Here is a 22,049-nt window from a genome sequence, read left to right on the forward strand (position 1 = left end):
GGCTCCTGGGGACCAGGGAGCTGCTCTCAGCAGGGTCCAGTGGAGCAGAGCGTGGGACAGGACTGGTCCGACGCTGCCACGTGTGCCAAAGGTAAAATCCCATGTCTGGGACCTTGAGGATATTGGGCCACATGAAACCAGCCACACGGAGGGACCAGCATAATGTGACTCCACCTAAATGAGGTCCCCGGGGAGTCCAACTCAGAGTCAGCGAGTGGAGGAGCTGTGTCGGGCCACCGGGAGCAGGAGGCGCTGAGCACTGACCTAACAGGCACAGAGCTTCTGTCTGGGATGGTGAGGTTCTGGGGGCGGACGGTGGCGATGATGGCGCCCACAGCACCCCCAAGTTACACGTTAAAGTAATGTTTAAGGCAGAAACTTTGACGCTACATATTTTACCATGATAAAGAGGCCTGGGGTGGGGGTGAGGAGGGTCCCGCTGCACACATTGCCCAGGTGGTGTTTAAAAGCTGGAGGACCCGAGGTTTAATCTGAGGTTTCCTCCTTTGCTCTGAATCTCTGTTAGGGAAACAGGTGCTGGGCTCCCTCTCAGGCCTTTTCAAAGGTCACTTACATGTGTTCAAGGCTAGGTCTGCCAGCAACCCTGAAGTCTGAGGCCTTGTCTGGGACTCGGTGTCCCCAAAGGTCACTCCTGCCATCCCTAAGCTGGGCTTTCCCCAAACTGCCACATCCCAAACCCAGGACCCCAGAGCCCAGTGCACCCGAGGCTTGGTCTCCCCACGGGTGGTGCCCTCCCTGGGTCACGGCCACTCACCTCTCTGGTGTGGGGGACAGTGGGTACACACCACCTCCCCACTCTCTGGGACAATGGTGCAGGGCGACTGTCCAGGGCAGGGACAGGGCTGGCAGTCATCAGCTTGCCCTGCGAAGGCGTTGCCATAGAAACCGGGCAAGCAGCGCTCACAGGACGGGCCCTCGGTGTGGTGGCCACACAGGCAGATCCCTGAGGGTCAAGACAAGAACCACAGTCCACCGTCTGAGCCAGGATGCCCCTGAAACTGGGCACATGCAGTGGGAGCGGCCATGGAGCATCCCAGTAGAACTGGGTGGGACCTTCTAAGGCAGAGGCAACATGGCAGGGATGGCTGGTGCAGGACCGGCCTGGGCTCAGGTCCTCCATCTCCTGCCCGCTGAACCCGGCAGTCACCTAACAGGCCCGCGTCTCAGTGTCCTGGCCTGTAACACGGGAATAGCAAAGGCGCTGGCCTCGAGGTTTCCTGCAAGGACCATGGAGCCGGGCGTTCAAGGTGGCCCCACTCTCCCTGGTTCACATGTGACCCGATGTCACTATTAAGCTGCGCTCCAGACCTTCCTCTGAACCAGGAAGCGCAGAGCCACACTGATTCTCCTCTTCCTTCCTCTGCCTCGAGTGACCAGCCTTGGTGCGACTTTGCAGGGGCACCCTGAGGCTGCCTGGCCTCCACATGCAGACCCGTCCCTGCCTTCTGGCGCCTGAAGACAGGGGAGTGTCAGTCCCCTCCGCAGCCCAGCCTCACCTGGCGTCCACTCAGAGCCCGGGGTGCTCTGAAGGGAGGCCCGGCCACAAACACCCAGTAGCAGCCTGGCCGTGAAGGCGTCAACCAAGGCCAGCACTGGCAGGACGCCCCTCCCCTCACGGCATCCAGACAAGCTTAGTTGGACATGAGGAAGGGGGAGGGACGGGAGTGGGCCAGTGGGTAGCACTTAGTGGCACTGCCCCTGCCTGGGCCCAGCACCCACAGGCTCCTCCCGGCCTGGGCAGTGACATGAAGCCTCGAGGGGGAGGCAAAATGGTCCCCTCCCACAAGAGACTCTGCTGCCTCAGGCAGGGCAGGGGTATGCGGCCGCTCCCAGGCTCCATTGGTGGTGTCTGCCACGGGCACGGGAATGAAGGGTGCCCCATGTGTCACATGGGCAGAGACCTGCCTGCTCCAGGAATGACCCGCTGCCCAGTACCCACTGGGTGGGGTTGGAGAGGCCTCTGCCCTGCCCCCACCTTTTGGCTCCTCTGCAGGTGGGGACGGCCCGTGGGAGGTGCAGCTCTGCCATCTACTGGCCATGTGGCTGCTCTGCACCCGGAGTCCCCCCGGCTGTGAGACAGGACAGTCCAGGGACCACACTGCAGGGATGCTTGCAGGAGCCAATGGTGTGGTGTACACAGTGGTGCCAGGATGAGAAGGAGGCTGGTGACCCTGTATCATCATCCCCCAACATACTAGAAGGGACGGCCTTCTGTTTCCTGCCCTTCCCAGGTGAGGACCCCAAGGCTCAGGCCCAGCTTTGGTGCAGCTTTGGTGTCTTTAGAGCCTAGGCATCTCCCTCCCGCCAAAATGTAGGCCGTGTGACACTACTGCTGTCCCCAACTGACAGGGACGGAAGTGACTCTCCCATGGCCACAAGCCCCGAAGGGGTGAGGGTGTCAGATACGAGGCTCTGGGACAGTGCCTGTGAGCTGCTGTCACCTGTGTGGCTTGCATGGGTGCTCTCCTGCTATCACCTGCCATGCGGATGCCTCTGTCCTCCCTCACAGCACCCACCGCCCAGCAGGCTCCCAAGGTCCTCCCTGCTCCTTCCTGGGAGGAGGGAGCCTGCCTAGCAGGGGCGGGCCTGTAGACAGATGCCCTCACCAGACGTGCACATCGCCCTGGGCACGGAGCCTAACACACAGGTGGATCCAGTCACGGCTCTTACTAAAGTACAGGACGCCCTGGCGACAGCAGGAACGGGCTCTGGGCCCACGGCTTGGGCAGCCACTTGGTACCCGTGCCAGGCTGTGCCCGTGGGGGTCAGTACTCATCTCACAGGGCCAGATGTAGCCCAGATGGACTTAGATTAGGATGCCAAAGACTCACCTGTGTTGGGGTCACAGGTGCCATGCTGGTTACAGGTGCAGGGGACGCAGCTGGCATAGGGACCCCCCTGTGGCGTCTCCCTTTTGTATCCTGGAGCACAGGATTCACAGAACTGGCCTGTGTAGCCTCCGGGACACGAGCAGGTCTCCACCCAGGAGGCTGAAGGGGAGAGTCCCCTCTGGGGCCGGGCCGATGTGAGCCGGACCTCACTCAGGAGCACCTGGCCTGCAGAGAGAGAGGAGGAGGGAGCTGTATGCATGCTCCCCTCAACCTCCCCCGCACAGATGGGCAGCTGCGGACAGAGGGCAGCCTAAGAATCAGTTATGATTTGTAGAACAGTCAAATTAAGGGTGGGGAAACCAGGCAATTACAGAAGGAGAGGCAGCCAAGAGGCCAAAGGCAGAGCAGGTGCTCAGCACGGGCAGGGAGGGCAGGTGGCGGGGAGGGAGGAAAGACTCCGTTCTCCTGGGTTATTAAAGATATGCAGATTTAAACAACAATGAGCCAGCCCAACCCCTTGATTGGGAAACATTTTAGAGACCAACCATGGAGGGGGATAGGCACAGAGAGCTTATGAAGCCCTGCTCAGAGCTGGATGCTACCTTTGGGCAAAGCTTAAGGTCTGTTTCCCGAAGTTTTAAGTCCTGCAAGAGTATGGAGATGAATGAATGCAACAGTTCTGTCATTTAATGGGAGGATTGTTTTTAACAGAAGGATTTTGATTGAAAGGACCTAATGACATGGAAATGCCAGTGAATTTTTTTGGTGAATATTTTGCATTTAAGTGAACAATAATGCACTCATTTTTGAAAATAAAGAATCTGCCATTTGAAAAAAAAATGTGTAGCTGTATGCATGTAATTTAGGAGGCTCTACTTGTAGCAACTGAGGGATAGAGGGTCCCATCAGACCAAGCTCCTCACTGGAAGCAACTATAAACTCCAAGCAAAATATTAAAACAAGCTGGGTGTGGTGGTGCACGCCTGTTATCCCAGCAACTCAGGAGGCTGAGGTACGAGGATCACAAGTTTGAAGCCAGCCTCAGCAACTTAGCAAGACCCTAAGCAACTTAGCACGACCCTGTCTCAAAATAAAATATAAAAAAGGGCTGGGTTCCATCCCTGGTACTGAATATATATTTTAAAACCACACCTGTGAGCGCTGGAGAATTAGAGCTGGCAGTAGGGGGGGTGCTCCTATCAGTAGAGATGAAGACAGTCTTTGGGAGGGAAATTTTGGCGTGTTGAAATTTAAAATGCACACTCCTGGACCTAACACTTCTATTTCTGGGACCTCCTGTGACCAATGCCTACACAAAAGCAGAGAGCTTTATGTGAGGTGTTCCCTGCTCCCTGTGGTGCTGTGTGTCCTGGTGGGAGCTGAGACCCTGGAGTGTCTGTCACCGGGTGGGGGGTCTATGCCAGGGCATCCTGCAGAGGGGAGGATCTAGAGGACCAGCCTTTCCCTCGAGTGCCAACGAGGAGCTGTCTCTAGGACATACCAGCAGCTGGAAAGAGTGAGTCACAGAAGAGTGTCCCGTGTGACCGAACTTGTAAGTTAAAAAAGACCAAGGTAAGAACGCGCCCCAAGGTTCAGAGCAATAGGCCCCCAAATGTGATCAGTGGGAAGAGGTTGGGGCCTGGGGGTAGGAGAGGTGTTGGTTCTTGCAGCTGTGTCTCCAGTGCCCCCCAATACCTACTGTGGGGTGCTGTGGCGTAAGTAAGAGGCACACTGGCAACTGGAGACTAGGGACTGACTGGGAGGCTTGGGAGCTGTTGGGGAGTGTGGAAGTGAGAGTCCCAGGATCAAGAGGAGCCTTGACCCAACAGAGAGAGGAGGTGTTGGGGCCTGGGGGATTGTGGGCTGCACCTCCAAGCCTCGGACCACAGGGGCCTGGGGAAAGCTGGCATCAGAGCTGCAGGCTCTCAGAAGGAGCAAATGACCCCAGGAAGCAAATCTGAGGTCCACTTGGTTGTCACAACAGGAGGCCAGAGTGCTAGAGGACACTCTGTCCTGTCCCCCTGGTTTGCAAATGTTCCTCTGACGCTAGAAAGGCAGCAACACCCCTCTGTAAGCGCCTGAGCCTAGACCCCTGCTCCATCCTGCACTCAGACACCAGGTAGCATGACCACGTCCAGTGTGTATGGAACTGTCCAGTGACGCAGATGCCACAAGGTGGAGGGACTCTGTGCCTTGCCTGGTTCAGGACTGTCCCAAGTCATGTACCAGTGAAGGCACTCAGCTCACGGGACTCGAGTCCCCGTGGCCACCACCCCATCCCATCTGCAGCCCCTCTGTGGCCCCCCCACTCATGAGCTGGCCAACACGCCCACTCAGCTATGAGTTTCAGAGGACGAACCCACAGGATGTCAGGAATCAGGGTCACCTGCCTTCCCCTGAGGGTCCGAAACTTGGTTTTACGGCTTCACCCACAGATGAGTGGCTATTCTGCCAAGCATGTTCCCCCCACGGAGTGATGGAACCCAGCCACAGGCTCCAGGCACCTTTTAAAAGAACCACAATGAGGGAGGTGACCGAGCCTATAGCCTCCCTCTTCATCCTGGGGTGCCTGTGACCAGCGACCTGGTTTCCACTCTAGCACAGCCATGAGGGACTCGGTCTGCACTGCTCAGGTGGGCAGAGGGCTCCCCACACTCACTCCGCACAGCAGGGAGCCTCTGACCGCTGAGTCTTCAAGCCTGGTCAGGCCTGAGCCCTGTCTGAATATTCTCCCTTCGTTTTCTTTATTCTGTATATCAAGGTAGGTAGGATGTAACATGATTTTTAAAATTGTATGCAGGTAGGGTATGACCATGTTTGTCCCTAGTGACCAAGGCAAGAGATGGTGACAAATACTGGTCCATCCTGGGAACTTCGAAATTCTACCAGACTTGGGGGTGGCTTGGGTGCAATACCACCAGGGACCAGCAGGGGCCGAGCTCTCGGGGAAGATGCAGCCCCCATAGCTGCCCAGCCCCCGCCCCTAGAGCTGTCCACCCGGAGGCCCCTCCCCTGTACAACCTCTGCCTTGGCCTCAGCCACCATTCCTGCTGTCTCTGTGGGTGGCAGGGTCATGGGCAAGTGCCGTGACTCCTCAGAGTCTCAAAGTGCTCAGAAAAGTGGGGACAGTAACTGCTCTCAGGACTCAACATGGCAAGGCCACGTGGGCAGGACCCAGCCTGGTGCCGTGAGCAGGGTTCTTGGGGGCATGCTGCTGCCATCATTACTGACCAGAAGGGCCTGGGCCTCGTCCACTAGCCTGGATACTCAGAGCGGTCAGGTTGGCGAGGAGACGCTGGAAGTGGAAGGCAGGCAGCGGGGGCTCGGTGTCCTCAGAGGTCTCCTGCAAGCTGCCGGGGAGAGGGCCATGTGAGGCCTGATGGGGACCGAGGGGTGCCAGGAGCCTGGGAATCAGAGCAGCCGCCCAGACCACAGGGGACTCTCCAGGGTGCCCCTCCTGTGCACCCACATCTCTGAGGACGGATGGGGACACTTACAGGAACCTGAGCTGTGCCTGCCCCGGCTGCCCAGCGTCCTGGGGACCCGACAGACTGGAGTGCCTCAGAGCCAGGGCCAAGCCCACTCCTTCCAGTCTCAGCTGCACCAGGGGCACAGAGCCACCACGGGGGACACGGAAGGTCAGCGTGAGGGGCTGTCCATAGCTGAAGCGCTGGTCACCCAGGAACTGCTCTGCAGACAAGAGAAGAGGCTCGGACAGTCTTCCGATGCTCAGCTTGAGGCCACAAGTCTATCGATGACAAGAAACGCTCCCTGCACCGCAGACGCCAGGTGTCACACCCAGGTGCCGTCACCTGGGGCTGGCTTAGAGCTCTGCTGGCACTCTGCTGGCACTCTTGATAGTTTTGTCTCTGACCTACAGCTTTGTAAGTGAAGTCCAAGGGGACAACAGAGCACAGGAACGGTGAATGAGGGAGCCCCCTGCTACCGGCCCACATATCACGTTTGAGCCCCGGGAACTCAGAATGCCTGTGGACCCACCTCGTGGGAGTTAGTGAGACTCACCAGGAGCCAGGCCCACCCCTTCCTCCTGCATCCTCTGCGTCAGGTGACCACCTATGCCCAGAACCAAGGGCGGGGGGGCCTGGGATGTGGCTCAGAGGGACCAGCTGGCCCTCCTTTCAGGTCCTCCTCACTCGAGCGCAAGCCAAAGGCAGAGAGAAGCCGTGAGACGTTCGCCCAGTGGGAAAGGAAATAAAAATGCCCAAGGCCTGCCGCGGTGGCACAGCCTGTAATCCCAGAGGCTCGGGAGGCTGAGGCAGGAGGATCGTGAGTTCCAAGCCAGCTTCAGCAACTTAGTGCCCTAAGTAACTCCGTGAGACCCTGTCTCCAAATAAAATATGAAAAAGGGCTGGGGATGTGGCTCAGTGGTTAAATCCCTGGGTTCAATCCTAGGTACAGAAAAAAAAAAACAAAAAAAGGAAATAAAAATACTGAGCCTCATGTCTTGCAGGGTTTCCTCTGTTCCAGAAAGAAAAATACACAATCACTTCCAAACTGTGAAAAACAGACTGTCTCATTCCAGGGATTCCACATACACCATGGACCAAAAGGTCTCACACCTAGTCCCTGGACCTGTGCACGGGCCATCTGACGTGGCAGGGATAAGGCTGCAGGAGGAGCCAGGTAGCGGACCAGCTGGCCACAGAGCAGGGACAGGAAGTGGACCCTCCAGCTGGGCTCAAGGTCATCACAAGGTCCTAGGGACGGGAGAGGTCGTGATGGGTGCCAGACGCAGCTGCTCTGAAGCTGGAGGAAGGCCAGGTCCCCTGAGCCCTTCCCCTGAGGCTCCAGAAGGGAAGCAGCCTGGGTGGCACCCTGACCCCGGCCCTGGGCCCACATCAGCAGACCTCTGCCTTCCAGGGCACTGACAGGACTGGGCATGTTCTCAGCCTCCCAGTCGGGGGCCATTTGTTGCCTCCTGCCATGTCGAACATCCCCCACCATGCTGAACTCAATCTCTACTGGGAGGGTGGGAACCTTCCCCATTCAGAGGAGGTCAGGCAGTGCGGCCCAAGAGAGAATCCCGGTGGCTTTCTAAGAAGGAGACAGACCAGGAGACACACACACGTGCAACCCCTGTCTCACCACGTGATGCCCTGTGCTGCCCAGGGCTCTGCCAGCAAAAAGGCCACCACCAGACATAGCCCCCCACCTTGACTTTTTTCTTTATAACTCACCCAGTCTGTGGCGGTGTGTAATAAGAACTGCACTAACAACACCTAGCAGCAGAGGGGAACTAGCTGGGCCGACCCCGGCCGCAGGTACCTGGTGCTGTGAGCGCCTCCTCGTCTTCTGAGCCCAAGAGGATGATCCCACGCGGGTTCCATCGTGGGGGACGCTCCGAGCCTCTCTTGCTCCTGACCCACCAGCCTCCAGGTCCTAGACAGCAAGCACAGGCACAGCCGGCAGCGTGAGGCCCTGGAGGGGGTCTCCAGGAGGCAAGTCCTTCCCCTGAGGGGACTGCGTGTGGAGGGAGCCCAGGAGGAGACGGGAGCTCAGGGACCCTGCTCTGCTTCAGAGGGGTTTTCAGTTCCACATGAAGAGACAGCCCGAAGATCCCAACATGGGGGCCTGGGGACATCAGGGCCACCCCCAACAATAATGGACTTGACCTTGTCTTCAGAGAACTTTCTCACCATGGCCTCACCCACCCTGACCCTCCAGATACATGTGTCATTAGCCCCACTGCACCCAGAAGGGTCACCTGGTGAGGAAGCGTCCACACCAGGATGGGCCCAGGCCTTCAGGCCCCAGTTCTGTCCACCTTCCCTCTAGGGACAGGAGTTACCAGCAAGCACAGCCAGCACAGAGCACATGACCTCCAGGGGCACTCTCCAGGGGCAGCTGGCAACAGGGTAGGAGCCGAACACCTGAGCACCCAAGGGGTGGGGAGGGAGGGATGAAGGGGAAAGGCCTGGGGCTCCTTGGGCTGAATTAAGTGGTTCCTTGCTAACTGTGTGACCCTGAGAAAGTTACTTAACCTCTCTGAAGCTGGCTTCACATCTGCAAAATGGGGGCAGTGGAGTTCTCTGGGCCAGTGGCAGCTCTCAAAATTGGGCCACACCCCTCAGGGAGACCCCCAAGACCCTTTCAGGGGTCTGTGAGAACAAACTATCTTCCTGCCGACACTAAGGGGCGATTTGAGTTTTCTAGAACCTGCACGATGTGTGCTGTCCCTGCCGCTGGCCGGCAGAGGCCCATGGGAGGAGCAGCCGGCTTCTGCCCAGCCAGACCTTAAGGGACAGGCAAGAACACACAGCCAGCAGCTCTCTTCTCAACAAATATTCTGGGGTTTAAAATAGTTATTTTTACAGAACTATGTTCTTCGTTTTAACATAATAGGTTCACAGTGGCTGTTTTTTAATTTTTAAAATAAACATTTTTAAAAATCAGTTTTCCCGCTAATATCAACATATACACAAGTGCTCTGGGGTCCTCAGTGGTCTCCAAGAGGAAGGGACCAGAAAGTTTGAGAACCACTGGCTGAGGCAGCTGAGATAATGAGGTGGTACCACCAGACGCCCCCCGCCCCCTCTCCTAGGGCCATGTTTGCTCCCACCCTGCCTTCTGCATGGCGTCCAGCAGAGGGCGCACTGTCCCTGCATCTGGGGCATGCCCTCCTCCCTGGGGGGGGGGGGCGTGGAAGCAGAAGGTGGGGTGCTCCAGGGTGGCTGGCTCTGACTTCAAGCTCTAACTTAGTGCTCTGCCAATATCCTGCCCCAAAGATGAGGCTGTGTCCTCTAAAGTTGCAGACCCACACAAGGCTGCATGGTGAGAGCAAGACTCCAGAGCTCACAAATGTCCCGGATGGGGACTCTGGAGCAGAAAAAAAGGACAGTAGTGGCCAAACCCCGATGCAGCCCACAGCATCCTTGGTTTTAGGGATGTTAATGTCCGGGAACCAGCCTCAGGAAAGTGACCTGCCTTTTTTGGGCCTCACCTATAAAACAAGAATGAGAGACCCTACCTGCCTGGGACCCTGCCTCAGGCATACCACGGGTGCTCAATAAATAGAGAACAGGAGACGGAGCCTGAATCCCCAGCCCCAGGTATGGCAAGGGATGATGACCTTCTAGGTTCTGTGGAAATTCCCCACAGGATTAACAGGGTACCACACCCCAGCCCCCCAGAGCCACCCCACCCCCACCACACAAACTGCTCGAGGCTGGGAAGAGGCAGGGGCGGGGCAGAGGGGCTGCAGGGAGGTGCAGGAGCTGCCTTCTCACTCGGCCCACTCGGCTGGCAGGTGAGGGGCCGCCCACCCCAGCTGCCAACGCAGCAGACCCTGGGAGGTGGCAGTGGGGCACTGCTTACCCTGGCGGAAGTCGGAGAGGAGGTGGTGCTCCTGGAACCCGGCAGCAGCCCCACACACCTTGGAGTGGCCGTAGCAGAAGCAGCTGCTGCAGCCCAGTGGGTTGTGGGGCTGCAGGTTGAATGTCCCTGGGCGACACCTGGAAGGGATGCCAGTCATGCCCACCAGGGCCACGTGAACAGGAGAAAGGCACGGGGTGGGAGATCTGGTTAGCTGATGCCCATCCAGAACCCCCCGGGAAACTCCTAAAACTGTTTTCCCCAGACTGACAGAGGGGAGCAAGGCAGTGCCCCCCTGCCCCCCTGCTGCGCACAGCTGGCCAACTCGGACATTAAAGTCCCTAACGCCAAGGATGCTCTGGGCTGCACAGGGGTTTGGCCACCACTGTCCTTTTTCCTGTTCCAGGGTCCCCACCTGGGACACCGTGCTGGGTTGAGCTGGGTCTTCTTTCTCCTCCAATCTGTAAGTGCCTCTGGGTCCTCCCCGTCCCTCTAGACCTGACACTTCAAAAGCACAGCTCCGTAGACTTTAGGACCCGCGCATTCAGGTGTGTCCCTCCATGTTTTCTCGTGATGAGACTGGGGTATGGGTGGGGGAGGAGGTGCACAGAGGGGAAGTGTAATTTTCATCACATTAGGATGTGACCCCTGGGCAGTGAGGTGACCCTTCCCTCCCCAGGTTCCTCCTGTGAGCAACTGCCCAATGCCAGACCTCAGCAGTCACTAAGCCCAGCCCCCAGCCCAGGGAGGGGACCTGAGCCCTGTGGGTGGGGACCAGAGAACAGGTGGACATGTGACCATCACAGTAATCAATGAATATTTGGAGGCTACACAAGCATTCTGTTTCTCCTGAAAGTGCCACCCACTAACGTCAGCATCCATCGGTGGCTTTTGCCCACAGCGATCACTACTGTGAAGTTCCAACTCTGATTTTCTACTTCCCGCACTCCTTGCTCGTTGATTGTTTGGAATTCTGCAAGGAGGGTCTGTCCCTTTGTCCCCTCTATTTATTTATCCCTCCGTCTGTGTGTCTCTGTGGGTGTGGGCACTTGTTTTCCTCTCTGGGTTAGAATGGGATCCTTTGCTGATCTATTTCACTGTTCAAACCACGGCAGCTTTGGGAGCCCTTTCAGGTTGGCTCCTGTGTCCTCCTCATGGCCCACCCTGGTTTGGGATTTGGGCCTTTGTGTGTGCTGGGGGTAGAGGAGGGGGGACCCAGGGCCTCCAACAAGCCAGGCCAGGGCCCTGCCATGGAGTCGTCTGCACCCCCCACCCCCACCCCTGCTCTCGTTCTTAAGCACTTCCATCTCCAGGATCCTCTTGCCATCTCCCTGCCTCACCCCCAGAAACAACCCTGTGTCCCGACAGCCCTGGGGAAGACTGCTTTACACACTCGGATTCCTGGTTTGTGGTCCTGGAGGCTGTCTGTCTGAGCAGGCCCAGGTGGTCTTCTGATTCAACTCGGATGCCCAGCAAGCTCAAGTGAGCCTACCCCACCAAGTCCTCCCATTATACAAGTGGGTAAACTGAGGCACAGCGGAGAGGACCCACTCAGGGTTGCAAGGAGGAGCTGAGGGAGGACCCAGGAGGCTTTTGGCTCCCAAATTCTACTCTGCCTTTTTGCTTAAGGTGCCTAGGGGCAGGGAGAGGGGGAAAAAGACCCTGCAGAGACAAGATAAAGGGGCGGCCTGGGGCTGCCAGAGTGAGAGCCAGGGCCAGGGGCCAGCCACATAGTTTTCTTGCAGCAAAGGGCTTGGATACCAGACACAAAGCCAGGCGGGGCAGACTGTGTGCATCCAGGGAGACCAGCCCACGTCTGCCTGCCAGCACCACAGCTGGGAATCAGTGGCCTTGAACAAGAAGTCCATGGACCACGTGACCTTGGGAAAATCCTTTTGTCTTACTGAACCTCAGGTCCCTCATTTGCATCACAATGGGATTGCAAGGGCCCCGCCCCCCAGGCTCAAATCTCAGCTCAGTTGGTAGGGCCTTCTGGGAGCAGGGCACTGAGAAGTGGCCTAAATTACAGGAGGGCTCATGGCAAAGACTGTGCTCCATTAGTGATGTCTGACTTGGGTGCGAGATGGGAGGGCTGGGATAGCACTCAATTAGTGATGTCTGTGGCAGGGCTGGCAGAGAGGAGTGGTGAGCTACATGGATTAGATGACCTCCCATCCCTCCTAGCTCCCTCTGAGCTTGGAAAAAAAAAAAGTTGTATTTTCTTAGTGTAGGAGGCATCCATAGCATTAGATCAAAGCATAAACAGTGCCACGAGGCCGCTGGGTAATTTCCTGGACGGCAGGTCAGTGGTGCTCCAGGGGTGCGGGCTGCCCACGAGTCCGTGAGGACCGTCCTGTGTTCCTCCCGACTCACAACCCGGATGCCTGCTCAGCAGCTGCGCCCACTCCCATTTGTGGTCAACCGGCTCACCCACCTGTCACACTGGTCTCCCTCCACATTCCCTTTGCAGGGGCAGCGCCCACTGCGGGGGTCACAGGTGCCCAGGCTGCCAGCAGCATTGCAAGTACAGGGTCTGCCAAAGAGGGGGACAAGGGGACAAATGTCCAATGAGCAATTCCAGAGTGGGAACTGGCTGTTCCCAAAAATCCCCAAGAGGAGCCAGCTTCCCCTGGCCTCCTGTTCCCACCTTGCCAGGGAGGTGCCCCCTACCTGCCAGCACAGTGCAGCCTCTGTCTACCCCACCTTCCATCTGAGCCTCCACCAACCGTCCACTCGCCTCCATCCATCACTTGCCCCTCTGCCGGTGCCCCCTCCATCCACCAACCTCCCGCCCACCCACCTGATGAGCAAAGGCTCCGCCCTTGGGACCCCGCAGTGAGGACACTGCCCAGCCTTGGGGACAGGGACATCAGGGGCAGGAGGAGGGAGGCTTCCCCAAGGAGTGGTCCCAGCAAGAACAGGAGCCTGCCAGAGGCAGGCTGGGCGGGCAGAGGTGGCTCCAGGGTGGAGGAGGGCACCCATGAGGGCCCGGAGGCTGGGATGGGGCAGGGGTCCTGTCTAAGGTCTGTTGCTTTGCTTCAAGGTGCTGGGATGGAGCCCAGGGCCCCTGCACACTAGGTGAGCACTGTCACGGAGCCAGACCCAGCCCTGACGGCCATTTCTGTGCCCAGAAGCATTTTGCCAGGAGCCTGAGACTCCCCAGGCTTGCACCCCATGGTCCCATGGCCTGTCCAGGACAGAGGACTCTGTTACTGACCAAAGCCAAGTTCACTTAAAAGTGCTTCTGGATCACAGCAGCTTCATGTATCTTTTTGCTCAGGGTGAGTTTTCTCAATCAACAGATGGTAAATGTGCTGGGCCCCCTTCCGAGGCTCCAAACCCGGTAGCCCCCTGCCTGTCTGTCTCCCCTCCAGAGGCTCTGGAATCTGCCCATCCCCTCCTCCCTCCACGTGGCCAAACCCTAACACAAGCTTGCTCAGCCTTCCTGCCCTGCCCAGCTTCTGATCTTGACCACCCCCCACCGTGTTGGTCCTCAGCTCCTCCTGAGCCTCCCTGCTCAGTACCGAGTCTCACTTTGCACCTGCCTGCACCTGCCTCGAGCCTTTGCTGTGCTCTTCCCTTGCCTGGACCACCTGTCCCCCCTGCTCTCCATCACCCCCATTCAATCAGCACTAGAAATGAACGCCTCTCACAGGAGCCTGCCCTCCACCCCCGAGGTAGGCTGCTGGGCCACAGGACAAGGAGCTTGGTCACATGATCATCTGCCCATGTCTCTCTGCCTCCCGGGGACTGGGCATCTCTAGTCCTTACCAGAACTGGCTGTGGAATGAGAAACCGCTAGAGAGAGGAAGGGGGGTGGGGGGACAGCAGGTGTTCTGTCCCTCCCACTCCCCATCATTCCATCCCAATACAACACACATGCCACCCTGGCCACCCCCACGCACCCCCTGATGTCCTCACCTGCAGCCACCCTCGCTCAGCGAGTGGAACCCGGGCAGGCAGCGATCACACTTCCAGCCTGTCACGGTGGGCTTGCAGGCGCAGGTGCCCACATCATCGCACTGGAGGCGCAGGGAACCTGGGGAGGAGGGCACAGGGCTGCGGAGGCCTGAACTGAACGCTGAGGGTGGCCCGGGCTGCACGGCCACTCACCTGCCGGGTGGCAGTCGCAGGGCTGGCAGGGTTTCCTCTGGTCCCAGTGGTAGAAGTTCTCCTCACAACGCTCACAGTGCGGCCCAGCAGTGTGGTCACGGCAGTGGTGACAGCGCCCACCGTGGCCCGTGCTGCGGAAAAGCTCCCGGTCAAAGGTGCATTCCTCGGAGCGGCCGCTGCAGTTGCAGGCTGTGGGCAGGAGGCCGGGGAGGAGGTGTGTGAGTGGCCCTGGCAGGAGGGAGCACTGTGCCGCCCAAAGGTGACTGAGACCAGGGCATCGGCTGCACAGAAGCACCACTCTGGGTGGGCTGGAGAGAAGCCCACGACGCTCAATCCGGGCCCCAGGGCTGCCTGGGCTGGGGGAGGGGTGCACCAGGACAACCAGGCTTCCAGGCTGGTGACTGGGAGGAGACTGGGAGGGGCAAGGACGGGGCAGAAGCAGTCTGGCCTTGTGTCCCCAGGGAAGAGAGAGCCACAGGCTTGGCATGAGCCAGCACGTGAACGCCCCCTGGTGGAGGCAGCCCAGAGGGCAGGAGGAATCCATTAGGGTCCTGGTGGCCCCCGGGCAGCTCCTGCAGGCAGCTCGGTATCCCATGGAACAGATATGTCCCCTCCTGCCCCAGCCGTGACCACCAGTGGCCCAGGCCCAAGAGGACAGAGCACCCAGAGAGCTGAGGCAAAGCAGATGACAGTGGGGGAGGGGCAGGGCTTGGGGGAGAGTAGCCACTGGGCTGCTGGCACGCCAGCCAGGAGGGACTGTGGGACTGCGCTGGGGGCCCACGTCCCTGCAGGAGACAAGGCCACCCTCCCTGCTGTGGTGCTCTGTGGTTAGGCAGTCACAGCCACACCACACAGGCGGGGACATCAAAGGGCTGGGCCGTGGGAGAGGCCGGGCTGGGCAGGGCAGCACCCCTGGAGGGGGTGCCTGGATCTCATTAGCAGCTGGGGTTGGGGCAGTTAAAACAAAGGAACGGGTGGGGGCCTCCCCGGCCTCCCCACTCGGGCGCCTCTCTGGGTGGACTCGGTCTGGAGGGCTGTTTGTGGGGGAAGGATGAAGCTCAAAGCCCCCCCCCCACGCCCCCTCCCATCTGCAGCATCTCCCTGACCCCAAGCTGGTGCAGGCCCACCCAGGAGCAGCCCCAGGGCGAGGTTCGGGAGTTTCTGGAGGGCACCCCAGCCTCTGCCCCCCACACTCACGCAGACACTCGTTGGCGGCTTCAGCTGTACCACGGGCCCAGGGCCGGTCCTGGAAGAAGGGCAGGCAGTGCTCGCAGTCTGTGCCCGTGGTGTTGTGCTGGCACCTGCAGGCCAGCCTGCCCGCCTCATCGGGGCCACAGGAGTTGGCGTGGCCATGACACTTGCACCTGGGGGAACATGGGCGGGGTTACCGCCAGCAGCCCCCACGGGAGGCGGGGTGACCCGAGTCACTGCTTCACCCTGGCCTCTGCTGAACACCTACTGTGCGCCTGCCTGGGGCAGCATGGAGGGCTCTGGGGCACAGGTGAACCCACGTGGAAACCACGCTGCCCCTTCTAATGGGGGATCAGGCACCGAGAGGCAGACTACAGCCAGCTCATAAGTGGCTGTGCAGGCGTCCCACCTGGGGGCTGCGAGGGCCAGGAGAAGGCCATCTCAGTCTCCCTGCAGGGGCAGTGGATGGGGACTAGGGAGGTCACCCAGGGAGCTGCCCTTTAACTGCATCTAAAAGGCAAAGAAAGAGTCACCTGTACAGGGACAACTCTAGACGGTCCCGGATCCCCAGACTGTGCCACCAAGGGCAGCCCTGGGCCCATGTCCCACAACACTCACAGCATCAGGAGACAGGTGGGGTGGGGCAGGAACAAGGAGGTGCTCTGGGTGCTCCATGGATCCCAACCCTGTGTGGCCACCAGCCCTGTCCCAAGGAGCCAGACCGTGATGTAGGTCAGGCTCCATTTCACAGTGGGGGAAACCGAGGCTTAGACCTCAACAGCGAGAGACACTGAGTGGCTGGGCTCCACAAGCTGCCCTCAGCAGACGCTGACAATTGTGACCACGGCCAGGGCCCGGGCATCCTTCAGCTTGGGGACGCAGAGCATGGCAGAGCGCGCAGCACTACTTGCTCTCCGGGGCCTGGGTCGGGGCAGGAGATACCCTGGTATTTCTGGAAAGGTGAGGGGGGCCCCAGGCAGTCTCTGGGGACAGTGGTCATGGGGTAGTGATAGGGACTGCCCACCTCTGAGAGGGCGCCTAAAACCCCTCCCTCCCCCAAGAAGTCCTCTGACTCATGGAGGAGAGTGAAATCCTGTCGGCCTGGGGACACAGGCTGTCCCAGCCACCTGCCCCCGGCCGAGAGCAGCCTTCCCCGGCCAGCTGTGGGTCCCAGGGTGGTCCAGCTCCAGCAGCTGGGGCCCAGATGTCCTCTGGCCTGAAGCCCCCCAAATAGCAGGAGCTGGAGGTCCAGGCTCCCCGCCCGTGTCCTTGACTTGACTGCGCATGGGGATGGGAAGCGGGGCAGAGGGTCCTCTCCAGGACGCCCAGCTTTCCCCAGAGCACATGGACACCCTGGGGTACAGACTCTGGGCCTGTGACCCTCTGGCCTCTCCTCCCTAAGGCCACCCACGTGTCCCTGAGTCATAGAACGACCCTGCTTGCTCCCCAAGCCACCACTCACACCTGAGCTGCTCTCCCCTCCTCCGCAGCTCTGGCCCTGGCCCACCTCCCCGCTCGCCTGCCCGGCCCGGGCCGCCCAACCCCATGACCCCACGGTTCGGCCTCCTCTCTCCCCCACTCCCCACCAGCTCTCGGGTATCTCAACAACCTGACCCTGTTACTCCCCTGGCCAAACCCTCAGCAGCTCCCCATCGACTGAGGGATGAGAATACGCTGGGCCTGGCCCTGACCCGCTTCCAGCCACGGGCCTCCCCGAGCCCCAGCTTCCCTGCTGGCCTCACGCCTGCCCCGGCCTCGGCCCTGCAGAGCAGGCTCTGACCTCGCGCCTCCTGTCTCTGCCTCCTGTCCCTGCTCCCAGGGTGCCCTGACAGGCTTACGAGCCGTCTGGTTCGTGTCTGCCACACCACGCTGGGTCAGAAACACGCTTAGGCAGGTTCCCAGGGAAGACAGGCTTGTGCCTTCTCCCCATCACGGGGCTGCGTGGGAGGCGCTCTGGGAGGCCCAGATGACAGACAGGCTCTGACTTGGGACAGCCCCTGTCCAGGGTGAGTGTGGACGCTAAGAAACAGACCCATCACCAGGCGCTAAGAGAACCTGGTCCAGGGCCGGGAGTGAGGCCGGGTGGCAGAGTCACTCTCTGGGGCTGGCAGGTAACATTTCCCACATGAGAAGGGGAGGGAACAGCAGTTACCTGCTGCCCCTGGCCATGGGGGGGCGCTCAGCCTGGTGGGGACAGGAGGAGCCTCTGTGATGACCTGCAGTGCCTGGCAAGGGGCCAGGGTCCTACCCGCCCCCCCCACCGTACAGCTGAGCTGGCATCTCCCTGCTACACATCCGCCACCAGCAGTTCCCATCGGCCGGCATCCTCTTCCTGTGCGGGGTCTGGGTGCTGGGACCTGGCACCCACCTGCCGCCCACGGAGAAGTCCGACACGGCGTAGTAGTAGGACTGGAGCACCTTGGGGTCCTTGAAGATATCGTCCCCAAACGTGTTGAGCCGATCAAGAGAGACGAGCAGCTCAGTGCTGGTGACCCACTCCTGGGGGAGGGGACAGAGACTCATCAGCAGGTTCCTGCTCTGCTGGCCCGTCCAGCCGCCTGTCCTGGGTGGGCTCCTGGGACAAGTCAGACTCAGGGGGATCCCGAGACAGTGCAGGAGCGGAGCCTGGCCATGCTAGCCTGGCAACAGGCCACCCACTGGCTGGGCAACTTGGGGGACGTAGCTTGATGTCTCAGTGTCTCCATTTCCCTGTCTGTGAAATGGCAGGACAGTGCCTCCCTGTGAGGGCATCTGGCAGATCTGGCCAGCACTGGGGAACCTGGCACCTGCCCAGGATGGAGTGGAGGTGCTGGGGGTGGGCAGGGGCTGAGGCTGGCCACATAAGACCCTGGCACGCAGGTCCCTTGCCCTCTCCCAGCCACTCCTGAGCATGATGCTAGAGGTCAGCTGGCGTGAGTTCCCAGAGTCCTTCTCCCATGCTCCCCAGGCCTGGCAGGACTTAGGCTCTGGGATTCTCATCTTCTCACTTGCTGAGGGTCAGCCCCTGCCCCAGGGGACATCTCTCCCATGAGAATGTGAGCCCTTCCAGAGTGGGGACGTGGGGACGTGGGGCCCCTGGGCTCTGCCAGGCACGTTGCGGGGACTCGCTGATCACTCGCTGATCAGTGAATGAGCACCTTGGGGGAGGAGCTGGCGAGGAAGCGCGGCCCACGTGAGGGCTGACATTTCGGTGCCTGCTGTTCTAATCAGGCGGCTCTGGCGGAATGTTAATCAGCATTTAATTCAGCCCAGGAGCCCCTGCTCTAGCAATCAGGCCCATCAGGACAGAAAATGGGCTTCTGGCACAGCCTGTCTCCCCGCGTGACTCAGGCGGCACCTCCCCTGCTCCCACTGAGCACACAAACCCGGCCTCTGCCCAGGATGCTTCGGCCCAGAGAGGGTTGTGCATCGGCAAATGCCACAGGAGCCCTGGCACAAAGCTGAGTTTGTGGGTCTCTGTCACTCCGAGTCACCCAGCGCAGAACTGCTCAAAGGCCATGTGGATTCAGGGGTCTGGTCAGGGTGGGGAGCCCAGCTGTCCATGCGGAAAGCTCCGCTGCTGCTCTCTGCCCAAGAGTGGCAGCTGGAGTGCCCGAGCCAACCCTGTGCCCCGCGGAGGTACAGGGGCAGCTGGCTCCAATGTGCGGTGGAGGCTCCGGGCCTCAGAGGCTACAAGATTGTATTCCTGCTCTCAGAGGAGATGAAGGCTCAGCCAGGGTGAGCGCTCGATTCCAAGTGGTGCCCCCAGTGCAGGGCAGAGCTGGGCCTGGGGTCTAAGTGACCCCAGGGCCCGAGCTTTAATCACTACCCTAGTCCACGTTCCTACATCTACTCTGCTGCCCTGGGCATACCAGGGGACCCAGACAGGCAAAGACCCAAGGTCGCAGCTCATCAGGGACAGAAGAGGACAGAGGGACCCCCATTGTGTGTCTGCCCTCTGGGTAAAACATGCCCATGTGTCCAGAGGGCAGGGTGTGGCTGCCTTCCATGTCCCTCTGACCTTGCCCTCTGCCATACAGAAGCAGGGAGATCACTTCTCCACCAGGGACAATGTCCAGGACACGAGGCAACAGGTCAGCAGAGGCAGCGCCTCCTTGGCTACCCTCCAAGGAGAGCCCAGCACTCCAGGGCTCGGTGGGCTTCCCTGTTGGCAATTCTCTGCATACTGTCACACATGGTTGCTGGAGGGGGAAGCCCTGTCCACAAGACCCCGCCAGGAAAGGACAGCTGGGAACTCCAGCCTGGCTTCCCCTGACTCTCTGCTGACCTTGATCTGTCCTATGTCACTGTAGTGAATTGTCTCTGTGAGGAGAGGGGAATTTCCAGCTGTGTAGGTCGTGCACTGAACCACGGAACCTGAAGGTGGCCTTGGGGACCCCAAGCCAGCACCCTCAGGTCTTCTGGTGCTGGCATGGCCAAGCGGGACACAACTGTTTGCTGGGCCTCAGTGTCCCCTCTGGAAACAAACAGGACCCCCCACTTGTTAACCCAGACAGGCCAGGGAAAGCCGTGGAAGTCTCTAGAAAAGGAGATGGCAGTTCAACTCGCCTGCGGCCTGTCCGAGCCCAGGACAATAACTTGAGGGCCATCCAGCGTCCAGCAACGTCAAGCAGACTGACGCAGCTGTAGCGGTCATGCAGGAAAGTGGACACATGGGTGCCTGTCCCGGCCCACAAGCCTGAGTATACCCACGTGGGTTGGGTTGGAGGGACCCATAGGAAGGACAGAGCCACCTGCTGTTCTCCACCAGGGACAAGACCAGGGGACCACCGTGACCACTGACCTTCAATGCAGGAATGAGCGCCTTCTATCTGCCAAGCTCTACCCCTGTCCATAGCTGCGCTCTCCTATGGCTCAGTCCCGTGTGACTATTAGCATTAAAATTCATTAAAGGTGAGTAAAATTCAACATTCAGATGCCTGCCCAGTGCACGCAGCCTCGGGGTCCACGCCAGCACCCAGGGAGAGAAGAAAAGTCAAGTCTGATTCCTCCGTGACACCGGTCACACCTCAAGTACTCTGCAGCCCCCTGAGGCCACTGGCTACCATGCCAGACAGCCATCCAGAGACCATCCACATGAGGAGCTCCCAGTGGCCTGGGCCACCTGACAGCAAGGCCTCTCGGACTCTAGGTCCCCAAAGCTCACATTGTTGTCACATTTTGCCATTTGATCCTCGAGAGCATCTCGGAGACACGTGGCAGGCCCTGCTAGGACGTCCCCAGGGCAGGAAGTGCAGAAAGAGGAAGAGCTGGGGTCTGGGTGCTCAGGCTAGTCCCGGTCCTTCCAGCAGTTCATGTCCCCTGCAGAGCTGCTCTGGCGAGGGGGGGGGGTGCCGGGGCCCGGAAGCCAAGGCCGGTGGGGTGTGGCCAGGGGGAGAGCACTGCCCCAGTGCACGAAGCCCGGGGCAGGGCACTGGGGGTGTTGTGGGGATCCTGGGACGAAGGCCAGGGAAGGGACACCTCCCCTGCCCGAGCAGCCCCCAGCCACGCCCGTCCCAGGCACTCACAGACCTAAGGCTTCCAGGTGACCAGTGTGAAAACAGGGCTCTGCTGTCCCCTTGGAGGGGCATCCCGCCTGCTGCCCCCCACCCCCTGAGCCCCGCTGCTCTCTGACCTGCAGCCCGGGGCTCTCCTCGAAGTTGTAGGCGCTGGGCCGGCCCTCCAGGGTGGAGAAGGCCACGTTGCCCCCGCTCAGCGGGGAGATGTCGCTGAACTCGGAGGTGCAGAAGGCCAGGCGCTCGTCCTCGCCGGGCCGCAGGTGGTGGCCCTCGGGCCGGCCGTAGGTCCTCAGGCAGGAGGCGCTGTAGTACTGGTAGGGCTCCCAGGGGCCCCCCGCCCGGCTGCGCTTGTAGATGGCGAAGCTCTCAGGCCGGCTGGTGTGGAACTTGAGCCGCACGTAGGTGATCTCGTAGGCCTTCCCTGAAGCCGGGGAGATGAGGACTCTTACAGACAGTAAGAAAGGAGAGTCGCAACCCTGGTCCCCGGAGAGCTGCCCTGCGAAACCCTGGGAGAGGCCTCTAGAGGCGTCTGGAGCTCTGGGCTGGGAGCGCACCATCGACTGCCCGTGGCCGTCAGGGACCCAGAGAGGACTGCACGGATTCCCAGCAGTCCACCGTCCCTCGTCTGGCTGGACGTGTTCTGCGCAGGAATCCGCACTGTAACGCCCCCATGGGCAGCGGTCTCTGTTTGCCGAAATACCTCCAGCAACAGGGGTTACCACGTCTGGAAAACGCGGCTGCACGGTTAGAAAGTTACTCCTCTCACTATACCCCGACCACCTGACCCTCCACCCAGGCCTGGCCCCATTCCAAGCACCAGCCTAGATCCAGGAGAAGCCGGTCACAGGACCCTCCTGGTGCCGTGATTAAAGGAACCGAGTTTTCAGGCCGGCACCCCTGGGTTCACTATTTTTTTTTAGTATTTAGTTTTTAGTTGTAGGTGGACACACAGTATCTTTATTTCATTTTTTTTTAATGTGGTGCTGAGGATGGAACCCAGTGCCCCTCGTGTGCTGGGCGAGCGCTCTACCTCTGAGCCCCAGCCCAGCCCCCCCCCGCCCCC

General features: G+C 59.9%; 1 protein-coding gene across 1 annotated transcript in view; it reads right to left on the reverse strand.

Annotated features, from left to right (window-relative positions):
• Window positions 1-22,049, reverse strand: part of Lamc3 (laminin subunit gamma 3) — a 52,173-nt gene that overhangs the window by 21,601 nt on the left and 8,523 nt on the right. Inside the window, 12 exon segments of the mRNA XM_048812882.1 lie at window positions 776-964; window positions 2,853-3,077; window positions 6,084-6,202; window positions 6,350-6,542; window positions 8,139-8,252; window positions 10,188-10,324; window positions 12,619-12,717; window positions 14,106-14,223; window positions 14,298-14,486; window positions 15,495-15,661; window positions 17,857-17,987; window positions 21,103-21,407. Coding sequence (XP_048668839.1) covers window positions 776-964; window positions 2,853-3,077; window positions 6,084-6,202; window positions 6,350-6,542; window positions 8,139-8,252; window positions 10,188-10,324; window positions 12,619-12,717; window positions 14,106-14,223; window positions 14,298-14,486; window positions 15,495-15,661; window positions 17,857-17,987; window positions 21,103-21,407 — 1,986 coding nt within the window.

This window comes from Marmota marmota, unplaced genomic scaffold, assembly GCF_001458135.2.
Source record: "Marmota marmota marmota unplaced genomic scaffold, marMar, whole genome shotgun sequence".
Taxonomy (NCBI): domain Eukaryota; kingdom Metazoa; phylum Chordata; class Mammalia; order Rodentia; family Sciuridae; genus Marmota; species Marmota marmota.